The sequence below is a fragment of the Schistocerca serialis genome, chromosome 11, assembly GCF_023864345.2.
Source record: "Schistocerca serialis cubense isolate TAMUIC-IGC-003099 chromosome 11, iqSchSeri2.2, whole genome shotgun sequence".
In the NCBI taxonomy this organism is placed as follows: domain Eukaryota; kingdom Metazoa; phylum Arthropoda; class Insecta; order Orthoptera; family Acrididae; genus Schistocerca; species Schistocerca serialis.
Window position 1 is genome coordinate 78,221,075 of NC_064648.1, and position 13,273 is coordinate 78,234,347.

At 44.2% G+C, this 13,273-nt stretch overlaps 1 protein-coding gene across 1 annotated transcript in view; it reads right to left on the reverse strand.

The window, feature by feature from the left end:
- Positions 1 to 2,432: 2,432 nt before the first annotated feature.
- The window catches only part of LOC126426470 (protein roadkill-like), a 31,052-nt gene continuing 20,211 nt past the window's right edge, over positions 2,433 to 13,273 (reverse strand). Inside the window, exon 3 of the mRNA XM_050088382.1 lies at positions 2,433 to 2,652. Coding sequence (XP_049944339.1) covers positions 2,433 to 2,652 — 220 coding nt within the window. The remainder of the gene's footprint in view (positions 2,653 to 13,273) is intronic.

The following is a 13,273-nucleotide window of genomic DNA, read 5'->3' on the forward strand; positions in this document are numbered from 1 at the left end:
ACAAGAACTTTGCTAAGGTGGACATGATCGCCTTCTCCACCATTGATGGAATGGGGAGAACCTGTGCTATGTAGTAGGCCTTGGATAAAATATACATGTTGATGAAAAGTATTCTCTGGAACTGGTCTATGCTACGTTGACAGTTTTCAATCAAAGCTCCCTTGATCTTTCTTGCCACCTCCCGCCAACTTATTGCTATCATTTTTAAAAGGGGAGTTGTCGATGCTATTCCAAGAGCTTTGCGTTCATTAACATGGTTCGCCCACTCAATGCGCAAGTTAGCAAGCCGCTTTATATCTAGAAATTTACTTTTGTTTTCATTTACCCTCGCACCTGATGCGGAACAGTATTTTGCGAGTACCATCTCTAGTTGCGTCACATCTGTTTGGTCTCTGATGATTACGCCCACATCGCCAGCGTAAGCGCCTACCACAGTCTTTGTTCCTCGAATGGTAATGCCTGTGAGCCTGTGCTGTAGCTGTCTCAAGAAAGGTTCCAGCGATATAACGAACAGGAGCATGGATAAGGGGCTTCCTTGGGTAACACCCCTTTTTATGTCAATTTGTTTTGTCAGTTGACAGCTAACGGAGATTTGTGCAGTAACACCCATAGCCACGTTCTCGGGGATGTAGATGGTTCTTGGCAGGAAGCCCATTCGACGCATTGTCTCTATCAGGTATTTGTGATTAATTTGATCGAATGCCTTATGGACGTCTATGAAAAGCAGTCCACATTTTATGTTACTTGCCTGTGCTAGCGCAATGACATCGCGATACAAAGCCGCAGTTTGTAAAATCGTCCTTCTGAAAGCACAAGTCTGCTGTTGGCCTATGTTGTCAGCGGTGCATGGTGTAAAGTGCTTGTTAATTACTCGAGCTATAATTTTATAATCCGAAATTAAAAGCGAAATCGGCCGTAGGTTGTTTATTTTTTTGCAGCCTCTGTTCTTCGGGATCAACACGATTTTGCATTGTTTAACTCTGCAGGCACTGGCTTCCCCTGTAAGACTTCATTGACAATTTCGGTGAACTTTTCTCCTATTAGGGTCCAAAATCGTTTATAGAATTCAATGGGCAGTCTGTCAGATCCTGGAGATTTCCTAGTGGGGGAGCTGCGCACGATTTCTAATACATCTTCCTTGGTGATGTCTGAAGAAATGTTATCATCTCGCGATATTCGTGGAAGATATGCACCAAAGAGCTCATCGTATTCGTCTTCGTTTGTTTCCCCTGACGCATACATACGTTCGTAATACGCTGAGGTCTCTGTAATTATTTCCTTCTGGGTGGTGATTATGGTACCATCATCGATCTGAAGTTTATCCACGAAACTACTTCTATTCTTGGCGTGTCTGACAAGTGACTGACTTTGCTTTGGATTTCATTTCAAGTCCCTCCACTTTCTTACGTTTCAGGCTTATTAACTTTGCTTTTATTTTCTTGATGTCTTTTAATCTTGTAGGAATTGCATCTGTCTGATCGTAGAGTTCCCTTAGCACGCTGTAGTAGACTTCTACAGTCTGTTTCCATTCTCTGGCCATATCTACACAGAAAGATATTAAAACTTTCCTTAGCTTCGGTTTCGCTCGTTGGGTCCACCATTCTATCTCACTTGGAAAGTTGTTCAGTGAATGGAGAGACATTTGCCAAGCTCTGGTTAGGGCATCTTCTAAGTCTTCTTCTGATAATAACGAAATATTTAGATTCCACTGGGTTCTTACTCTTCTGGTAGGTTGTGGTGTTCAATTTACGCAGGTCAACAACGCACTGTGATCGGAAAAACTAACGGGAACAGTTTCTGTTTTCAGTGCTTTATCTGCTAAATTTTCCGATACGTAAACTCTGTCAATTCTCCTACATGAATTCGCAACAATATGAGTGAAGTTCACCATTGTTGGTTATTTTATTTCCCACGCATCTTTTAAATTTACAACGAGACGTCTCAAGTCAGTTGAGTAATTGAAGTTGGGGATTTGATCCTTTCGACTCAATACACAATTAAAATTTCCCCCTATTAAGTTGGATGGGGTTTTTCCTCAGTAAAGAAATTACGCTTTCATTAAAGAATGTGGCTCTTGCAGCTTTATTACTGCTGCCAGAAGGAGCATATAAACTGACTATAGTGACTCCTGCTACGTTTATTCCAAAACCTCACCCCGATTCCAATTTATCAACGTTATGTACGGGGATGCCTTCTCTAAGTAAAATGGCCGTGCAACACTCTTTTCAGTGGAAATATTGCAAAAATCGACGAAATTGGACAAATTTAATCGTGGGAATACCACTTCCTGTAGGAGAGCAATATCCGTCGCTGACTCATACAGAAACTGTTTCAGAGCAGCTATTTTAACATCCGACTGTATCCTATTAATATTTAACATGGTAATCGTATATGACTAACATAGGGAAGTGACCTTTTTCCCCGCTGGTCTATCATTTCATTTCATGCCACTCCATGCCGGACACTTCCTGAGAATCTGACTGGAGACCACCGTCCCGGTTTGCATTAGACCCTTTCTTTTTACTTTTCTTGCGATTTGCATTGACTCTGGCCTTCACCGAATGTCTGTTACGCCCACCCCCTGAGCAGTTTTCCACTGAGGGCGGTGTCGGTGGATCTGAGGGGCAGTCGTGTGCCACCATCTCATCTCGTCTGCCAAAGGCGGCGCAGACGCAGTTTGCAAACGTTCTTCCAATGCCCCGTCACTTCTATGATCACTTTCGTTTGCTGTTTGTGTGCTATTGCTGTAAAACTCCGTTTCTTCGCCTTGGGATTTGGGCTGTGACGTCGCCTGTTGTTGACAATCACTCGCTACCTCGTCACGTTTGGTTTCAGTTGCATCTGCGAGTGAATCTGTCTGCGCTGGTCGACGTACGGCTACTGCAGCGCGGGGCTGTCGCGTCACCGAGACGAGCGCATTGCCATCTACTGGCGCGGCCAGCGCTACAGAGTGGGACTGTAGTGTCACTTTGACCTGTTCGGGTGATGGTGGCGGATTCCATTTGTCTACTGATGCACTTGACTCAAGAGTTTGAATCCATGCTGACAATATTGTCTGAAACAGTAGTTTCCAGTACTGTTTTCTGAATGTCACCTACAGCTTTCAGCGACAGGCTGATATCTTCTTCATCTGTGCTACTGCCGTTACAAGTTCGACGTCTCTTGTTAGTGGCTATTCTACTTTTTCCAGCCGGATTGTCTGCAGTGTCTTTCCTGAGTAAAGGTGGAAATGCTTCAAGTATTTTGTGGCCCGTCGTCCACGTTTCCCGTAATGCTGGAAAGATCGCCACCCGTCATTGATTTTCGGTCACAAGATCAGCCAGTGTTAACCTTTCACGCTGTTGTAAATTATTCTGCAATACAAACTTTTTTTTGGACAGTTTTGCCGGAGATGATCACTTTCATATGTGACAAATCAAAGTCTGTTCATTGTATATAACGTGCGCTTTGTAGCCACAAACCAAAATATGATATGGAATGTTCTGTTTGACATGCATATCGACAGAACAAATCTATGCTGGCTTGACCACCATTCATTTCAAATTTGTCTGATGTCACCATATTTAGATAATACGTCTTTTAAGCAGCAGTTTTCTACCTCAGGGGGCAAATTACATTCTCTGACTTGTTTATAATCAACATCAGCATTTGAAATGGTAACTCTACTCACCGAATTATCGCGATGGCGGAATTCAGCTTTTCCTTCAAATTTCTGCAAAACCCGTTCCAGCACCAACGAGGAAAGCAGCTTCACAAAAAAGCAGTATTGCTCCAAGTTATAATAAGCAGTGTGCGTCTGGTCCGAAGTAACGCCAATAACGTCAACGATCCAGTCATGAGTTTCCAGTTAACTTGGCTGAACATTACGGGCTGCTTTGTCAAATCCAAATCTTGGGGTACGCTTTCTGGGAAACATGGTTGCCATGTCAGCAGTTAACAGCTCGCGAAAACGAGGAAACTAAAATGCTGCATCACCAGAATCAGTTTTACACAACACTGTAACGCAGAGACTGGATGTAAAGTCTTAAAACCCAAACAGAAGCGCCACAGCGCGCCCGGTCAGGGCGGCCGCAAAAGCCGCTATTCTGGTCCCAGACAAACGAAACGTTTGTGTAATTGCTTGTCGAAAGGCTATGAACGATAATGGACACCGCCCAAAGCACAACTGTCCGTAATACAAATATATTTTTTTAATTATTTAGCAGTGCGAACCAAACTGCGATCTCTGTTTACGTTTTTTTTTTTTTTTTTTGTGGTTTTCGGGCGCACAACTTCAATGGTCATTAGCGCCCTGACTACTCTAAGAATGCACCGCGAGGCACAAGTTGACAACAACTAAAAGGGAAAACACAATAAAAGACAGACTGACAGGCATAGGATTAAAAAACATCATCAAATGTCCTTAGCGAGGTGTGTCAAATTGATAAAACAAAGAACACGAGCAGCTGCTCGTGGGTCATCCGCTAAAATGGCATCGAAAGTATTAGGCAGGTTAAGATCGAGGCGCAGTGTGTTAAGATCAGGACAGGACATTAAAATGTGTCTAACCGTCAGCAAGTGCCCACATGGGCAGAACGGCGCCGGCGCAGCCGTCAGCAGATGGCGATGGCTGAACCGGCAGTGTCCAATTCTTAACCTTGCTAAAACGACCTCCTCCCGCCGAGAAGGGCGTGAGGAGGACGTCCAAGCCACGGGAAGAGGTTTTAAGGCCCGAAGCTTGTTGTCGGTAAGTGCAGCCCAATCGGCATGCCACAGCGACACAACGCGCCGACAAATGACCCTGCTAAAATCGGACGAAGGGACACAACAAGAAGCTGTCCGAGGCTGGAGGACCGCAGCCTTGGCCGCGGCATCTGCAGCTTCGTTCCCAGGGATACCGACATGGCCAGGAACCCACATAAAGCTAACCGGCGTACCGACGTCCACCAGCTGCTGAAGAGAGCGTTGGATCCGGTGTACAAAAGGGTGAACCGGGTACGGATCACTGAGGCTCTGGATGGCGCTCAGGGAATCTGAGCAGATGACATAAGCAGAATGTCGGTGGCGGCAGATGTAAAGAACAGCCTGGTAGAGGGCAAAGAGCTCAGCTGTGAAGACCGAACAATGGCCATGGAGCCGGTATTGGAAACTTTGTGCCCCGACAATAAAGGAACACCCGACCCCGTCTGTTTATGTTGCTAAGCAGAGATACGATCTACGATACAGCGGTTCACTGATTTCACTTTGAGTAGTAAGAACTCAACGGAATTGCCCATTGCTCTCCTCCTTTCGATGGGCTGTATTTATTTACATTTGACTTTTTTTCCTGGAAGGGTAATCGGAAGTTTGCGTCAATGACAGAGTTACCGCCACAATCTTATCTTTACGGATACAGACTAACATTGAATTTACTTGCGTTACTGCAGTGCCTGTGGTATTCCGAATTACGATGCAAAGTTCCTGTGCACCTCCGAAGGAACGGGCAAAGCGGCGACTACAGGTGCTATGAAATACGAGAAACGTTTCCGCAGTCGCGAATACGGACAACCATCAGATGTACAGTGGAATGACGACAGTGAAAGTTTGTGTCGGACCGGGACTCGAAGCCGTGTTTCTCGCTTATCGCGACCGGTCGCAATATCGTATTTATTCGCCGACATCAAGCAAACGACTTCCAGGTAAAATGTCTCACCTGTACAGATTGTAAGTAGGCTGTTTAAGTTTTTTTTATTGGCAACGCCACCTCTGTATGAAAATCACTGGCTGCGCTGTGTGCAGTCTGTGGCTGCTTTGCATTGTTGTAATACTCGCCATTGTAGTGTTAGGCAGCTGGCTGTGAACAGCGCGTAGCGTTGCGCAGTTGGAGGTGAGCCGCCAGCAGTGGTGGATGTGGGGAGACAGATGGCGGAGTTTTGAAATTTGTCATGAACTGCTATATTTATATATGATGATATCAAGGTAAATACATTGTTTGTTCTCTATTAATATCTTTCATTTGCTAACTATCCCTATCAGTAGTTAGTGCCTTCCATAGTTTGAATCTTTTATTTAGCTGGCAGTAGTGGCGCTCGCTGTATTGCAGTAGCTTGAGCAGCGAAGATTTTTGTGAGGTAAGTGATTTGTGAAAGGTATAGTTTAATGTTAGTTAGGGCCATTCTTTTGTAGGGAATTTTGAAAGTCAGATTGCGTTGCGCTAACAAAATATTGTGTGTCAGTTTAAGCACAGTCATGTATAATTGTTCAAAGGGGACGTTTTAAGATGTACGAGTACACGCTGTAGTCGCCGTAGTGCCTGTTCCATTGGAGACACAAGCATATGCAGCGGAACTTCGTACTGTGATTCGGAATAACACGGGCTCTGCAATGTCGTACGCAGTATATTGTATAACAAGTACGTTTAGATGAAACTTACACCAGTTGTCTTAGTAACGTTACTGAAACCTGAATAAGCGTTACTAATCCGTACAAATATTAAAATACCAGTTATTGCTATTATATACGCGTGCCCTAATTGGTTTGTACATTAGCATTTCCAACGACAGAGTCCAATGTTAATTACACCAATGGGAAACGTCTAATTTTTCTGGAATGAAAAATTTTGTGAAGATCACATTAACAGCTATAAATTGTTTGAGGCACGTGTTTGAGATGGACAATGTTATGTAGAAATTGTCCCCACAAATCAAAATCTTTGAGTGCAACTGTGTCAAACAGCAGAAAAAATTGTATTTGGTAATGCAAGCTGCCAGTCGTACCTCTTACATTATGTTCGAACTTCGTCCTACGCAGTGCTAAGAGTATGTACTAACTTTAAGAGTTTTTTTGGTCCTTGCGGGAGAGTTTAAAATTCCAACTTTCCTCGGCGCTAGCGGCAACAATCATTCGCCGAGTTAGCGACAAAGGTCTGTGGGCTGCGTTAGACGGGGAATTAACGGAAAAGTCAACTCGGCTTCTGCATTACTACCACGTGAATTTGTGATTAATGTCTGAATGTGCTCACAATCAGTAATGTGTCACTATTCAAGTATGGTGCTGGTTTCGTGATTTTGTAGATAGTGTGCTGGCTTTCTAGTGACATGGCGGAATGAAATGAAATGATCATTTGGCAGCGCTGGGCGGGAGGCTGCCGTATTGCAAATCCCTTTCAGTTGACGCCAATGATGACGACATGATGATGGACACACATCGTCTCGAGGCAGAGAAAATCCCTGACCTCGCCGAAAATCAAACCCGTGACTCCGAGTGCGGGAACCGAGAACACTACGGCAAGACCACGAGCTGCTGACACTTGGCGGAATATAGGTGGACGCCCGGGTTGACGGTCATTCAGTGATAATGTATAACGTACCTAAGAAATGAATAATTTAAGCAGTGCTGGTTGAGCCAGGTTTGCCATCCAACAACATTATAAACGGCGCGGAAAAAGAGTTTGACGAAAAGTGTAGGGTGGATGGACAGCATGAAACATACGAATTTGAGTGAAGCAACTGCGGGATCGCAACAGGTTATATTCGGCGCTACCGGAGCACAATCGAAAACTGTCACGTGGACCTCTTTACTCAAAATGATAGGTAATTCCCAGAAAATGTATACATAAACACAGTCTTTGGACTAACCAGCTTTCACGATGAGAACAAGACAAACTGAAAGCCTAGCATTCACATGTATCGTACTTAGGACTTCTTCATAAATGAAAACAGTCACACGACCATGTGTCATGTATTAAGGTGGTCAAAGTGGAAATGACTGCAGACATGCGGACGTGCTGATCATGTGCGCACATGTGCGACAGCAAACGACAGTGACATCTGTTATTAGACATGTGTCCTAAATGAACGGCGACGGCTCCACTTCCCTGTTTATGTGGTACAAAAAATGGTGCAAATGGCTCTGAGCACTATGCGACTTAACTTCTGAGGTCATCAGTCGCCTAGAACTTAGAACTAAGTAAACCTAACTAACCTAAGGACATCACACACATCCATGCCCGAGGCAGGATTCGAACCTGCGACCGTAGCTGTTGCTCGGTTCCAGACTGTAGCGCCTAGAACCGCACGGCCACTCTGGCCGGCTATGTGGTACAAGCAAGACCGCAACATACCCAGTCCCGTTTACCCCTGGTGTCCGAAACCTTAACAGAGAAGTACTGAGAAATGGCAGGTACTGTGAAAAAGCAGAGGACTCACCTCAGGGTGAGTGGCGGACTGCAACGCATTCGCGTCGCTCGAGGCGGAGGGCCAATGTGGAGGCTGGCCTCACCCGTTCGTCCTGTCAGCGGGCAGGTGACCATTCCTTCAGCAGGGCCCAAGCAGGCACAGGGGGCAAAGGCTTGCTGGTTATTGGGAGCTCTAACATTAAGCGGGTGATGGAGTCCCTTAGGGAACTAGCGTACAGGGCTGGAAAGAAATCCAACATGCACTCTGTTTGTCTGCTGGGGGACCTCATCCGAGATGTGGAGGCGGCCTTGCCTGCGGCTATCGAGCGTACGGGGTGCAGTTGCCTGCAAGTAGTTGCTCACGTTGGCACCAATGATGCCTGCCATTTGTCACTTGGGTTCCGAGACAATACTCAGTTCATACGGGCGGGTGGCGGATTTGGTGAAGACCGCTGGCCTCCCACGCGGGGTGCAAGCAGAGCTCTCTATTTGCAGCATCGTTCCCAGAGTAGATCGGTGTCCTTTGGTTTGGAGCCGAGTGGAAGGTCTCAACCAGAGGCTTCGTCGGCTGTGACGGTCTCGGCTGCAGATTTCTGGACTTGCGCTATTGGATGGGGAATTGTGGGACGCCTCTAGATAGGTCAGGGGTGCACTACACAAAGGAAGTGGCTACTCGGATAGCAGAGTACTTGTGGCATGCACGTGGGTTTTTTTTTAGGCTAGGCAGTAGTGCGAGGTGTCCTGATGAACACTCACCAGTCTACGTGCAGGCAGAGAAATCAGGACGCGCTCTGTGTAAAGACACTTCAGCTATCAAGATATTAGCAGTAAATTTCCAGAGTGTTAGGAATAAATTTCCTGAATTTACTGCCCACCAGGAAGTGTGTGGCGCGCAAATTATTCTCTGAACTGAGACCTGGCTGAACCCTGAGATAGGAAGTTCTGAAATATTTAGTGAGGGTTGGAACATGTAATAGAAAGACAGATTAGACACCGTAGGAGGTGTTGTCTTCATTGCAGTTGACAAAAATATTGTGTCTACTGAGGTCAAAGTAGGGTGTGATAGTGAAGTTATCTGGACACATTTAACAGGGATAGGGGAAATAAAGTTAATTGTGGGGTGTTATTACCGGCCACCAGGTTCCACCGTGACAGTTCTAGAATCATTCAAAGGGAGTCTACATTCTGTATCAAAGAAGTACCCGGATCGTGCTATATTAGTCGGAGGCGACTTCAACCTACCTAGTATAGACTAGGATGTCTATGGATTCATTACAGGTGGTACAGACAAGCTGTTGTGTGAATTACTTTTGAACACATTATCCGAAAACTGTCTGGAGCACCTAAATCGACAGCCAATGCGTAATGGAAATATTTTAGATCTGGTAGCCATGAACAGACCAGATCTCATCGACGGTGTCAGTGTGGAGACAGGGATTAGTGATCATGATGTCATTACAACTATGGTTACGAAAGTTAAAAAGTTGGTCAAGAAGGCTAGCAGAGTATTCTTGCTAGAAAGAGCAGATAAGCAGTTGTTAGCATCCCACTTAGTAAATGAACCAACTTCATTGACTTCCGGTACGATGGATGTGGAAGTATTACGGGCAAATTTTAAACACATTGTAAATCACGCATTGGACAAGTATGTGCCGAAAATGTGGGTTCCGGACGGAAAAGACCCACCGTGGTTTAACAGCGCAATTCGGAGAATTCTCAGGAAGCAAAGGAAGTTGCACTCACGGTACAAGAAAGATCAGGAGAATGAGGACAGGCAAAAGTTAGTTAGAGATTCGTGCTGCTGTAAAAAGAGCGGTGCGCGAAGCATTCAACCACTACCACCGTCATACCTTAGCAAAAGATCTTGCTAAAAACCCAAGGAAATTCTGGTCTTGCGTAAAATCGGTAAGCGTGTCGAAGGCTTCCATCCAGTTACTCACTGATCAGTCTGGCCTGACAACCGAAGACAGCAAAACGAAAGCTGAAATTTTAACTTTAGCATTTGAGAAATCTTTCACGCAAGAGGATCGTACAAACATACCACCGTTTGAGTCTCTTACAGATTCCCGTGTCGAGGACATAGTGATAGACATCCATGGGGATGTGAAGCAGCTGAATGGGTTGAAAATAAATAAATCGCCAGGTCCTGATGGGATTCCAATTCGGTTCTACAGAGAGTACTCTACTCCATTGGCTCCTTACTTAGCTTGCATTTATCGCAGATCTCTTGCCCAATGTAAAGTCCCGAGCGACTGGAAAAAAGTGCAGGTGTTGCCTGAATGAGGAGGTTCTACGCAGAATGGGAGAGGAAAGGAATATGTGGAAAACACTGATAAGGAGAAGGGATAGGATGATAGGACATCTGCTAAGACATGAGGGAATGACTTCCATGGTACTAGAGGGAGATGTAGAGGGCAAAAACTGTAGAGGAAGACAGAGATTGGAATACGTCAAGCAAATAATGGAGGACGTAGGTTCCAAGTGCTACTCTGAGATGAAGAGGTTAGCACAGGAAAGGAATTCGTGGCGGGCCGCATCAAACCAATCAGTAGACTGATGACAAAAAAAAAAAAAAAAAACAGAGGCATATAGGCAGTACTTTTTCCCTCTTTCTGTTTAGGAGTGGAACTGGGAGAGAAGATGCTAGTTGTGGTACAAGGTACCCTCAGCCACGCACCGTATGGTGGATTGCAGAGTATGTATGTAGATGTAGATGTAGATCTATGTTCTCAGTTGTTTAAAAATGACTGGGTACTGCAATTCTTTTTTGTAGCCATTGGTGAAAACTCAGTGTGCCACCGAATATAGGCAGCCAGCGTAAGTTTTCAATTGAAAGACACTACAATACATATCACAAAGACGAGTGTAGCGTACTCAACAGTGAAGAACGTCAAGCAAAATTAAATGTCCTGAAGAAAATGGATGAGACACATCAACTCGATTTTACAGTACGTCAAAGTAACTGATACTTCTTAGTTTCTTGTGTTACATTTATGTCTATTTTACTGTATGCTGTACAATGTACTGTTTTCAATTTTCCAGAATGACAAACACACTAAATCTTCACTGTGGGCAAGGTTTAAGATTGCATTAAGAATTGCACAATCAGAATTGCACAATCTGGGAAACCCTTTTCCAATGGGAGTTTGTGAAAGGGTGTCTGACTGATGCTGCAGAGCTTGTGTCTCCCACGAACGTTAGCAGGTTTCAAGAAATGAGTCTATCCAAAGAGTGACACGACGTACCAGTGCCATGGCCGGCGATGTGCACAGGCAGCTAATAAATAAGGTTAAAGTCTTTGGTGCTTTCTCCGTTGCGCTCGATGAAGCAACAGATCTTAGAGATACAGCCCAGGTTGTGATATACATACGAGGTGTCGATAACACAGTTTGTGTAACAGAAGACGTTTTGGACTTACTACCTTTGAAAGGGACTACTACAGGTGCGGACTTACTCCAAGCTGTCGAGCAAGCGATTGATGGTGTCGGTATGGATTGGAATCGGTGAGTCTCAGTGACCACAGATGGAGCCAAAAGCTAGGGCGCACAAATGAGACATACGGAATTCACTGCATTCAGCATCGAGAGGCGCTTCGTGCAAAATCAGTAACGTTAGCAAATGTCATGCAAATTATTGTGCATACTGTAAACAACCTGAAGAGACATGGGCATACGCATCGCCAGTTTCGGCAGTTCTTGGAGGAATTAGGAGCGGAGTACGGCGACATAGCGTACTATACTGAAGTACGCTGGATCAGTTGATGAAAAATGCTGAAAATATTTTTTGATTTATGTTTGGTCATAGTAACATTCTTACACGACAAGGGAAAAAGTGAACCTATGTTGGAAGACCCTTGCTGGATATCAGACCTTGCATTTCTTGTGGACATTACGTCTCACATGAACAGCCTGAATGTCAGTTTGCAAGGTGAAAATAATTTAATTTCTGACATGTTGGAAAGAGTAAATGACTTTGAAAGGAAGCTTGCGCTTTGGGAGCGCCAGCTAACAACAGAAAACACTGCACATTTCCAGACTCTTGAACAGGTCCATGAAAGTGCTAGATTTCAAGAATACGTATCAATAATTGTAAAAATTAAGGAACAATTTCGAGCACAATTTGCAGATGATACGAGTTTGTCTCCTGCCATTCGCCTCTTTGCTCGACCGTTCTCATCGTCAGTTGAAGATGCTCCGAATGATCTACAGATGGAACTGATCGACCTACAGTGCAGTGCAAGACTGAAGGACGAGTTCTTTGCAGTGCAAAGTACAGAAGAATTCTACGAACATTTTTCACAACAAGAATTTCCATACTTGCACAAAGGTGCCGCGAGACGTATGTCCATGTTCGGGTTGACATATGTTTGGGATATGTTTTTCAGCGTGATGAAAATGAATAAATCAAGGTTTCTATCAAGCATAAGTGATGAAAATCTTCACAACTGCTTGCGTTCGCCAACGAGCTGAGCTTTCATGCCCGATATTAACTATATCATTCCTCATGACCAGTGATAAACGTGTTTGGATTTATTCCTTTCATAATTAAAAATTATTGTTTATTAACTGTGCATTATTGCATCATTCTGCTCCATGGTACATTATTATCAGGAAAATTGCTCATTAAACCGATTGTTCCAATGTACACTTACATTTAGTGCTTTTTTTTTAATGTGTGAAGGGCTACGCTCAGCTGAAGTAGATAAACAATAACCTTCATCTAATTGTCTGTTATTATGCAGATTTTAGACGGAACTGATAATGGTATTGAAACAGCAGGTGATCGAGAGGTCTGCGATTATCATTCTGTTCAGAGGTCAGTGAGACAGAAATTCTGTGGGTGTAACTGAGGGCACCGAGAATTAGTTATAGAAAACCTTGCATTAATTTAATGTTATTTGAAATCATGAATAAGGTTCGCTGGAAGTCGCTGACTGCTCTCTTTCTTAAATACTAGATCGAAAACATTACGCGTATTTGCGTGCCGTCAGTCAAGCTGCTTTAATAAAAACCCATGGTTGATAACTGTATTCTTGTCTTACTGGGTTAAACTGGTAACGTAAAAGTAGACATCTCAATGAGTAGACTGTGACAGTATTTTAAATATTTTAATATGTAAATTACCTTCCCATGGTTGGCT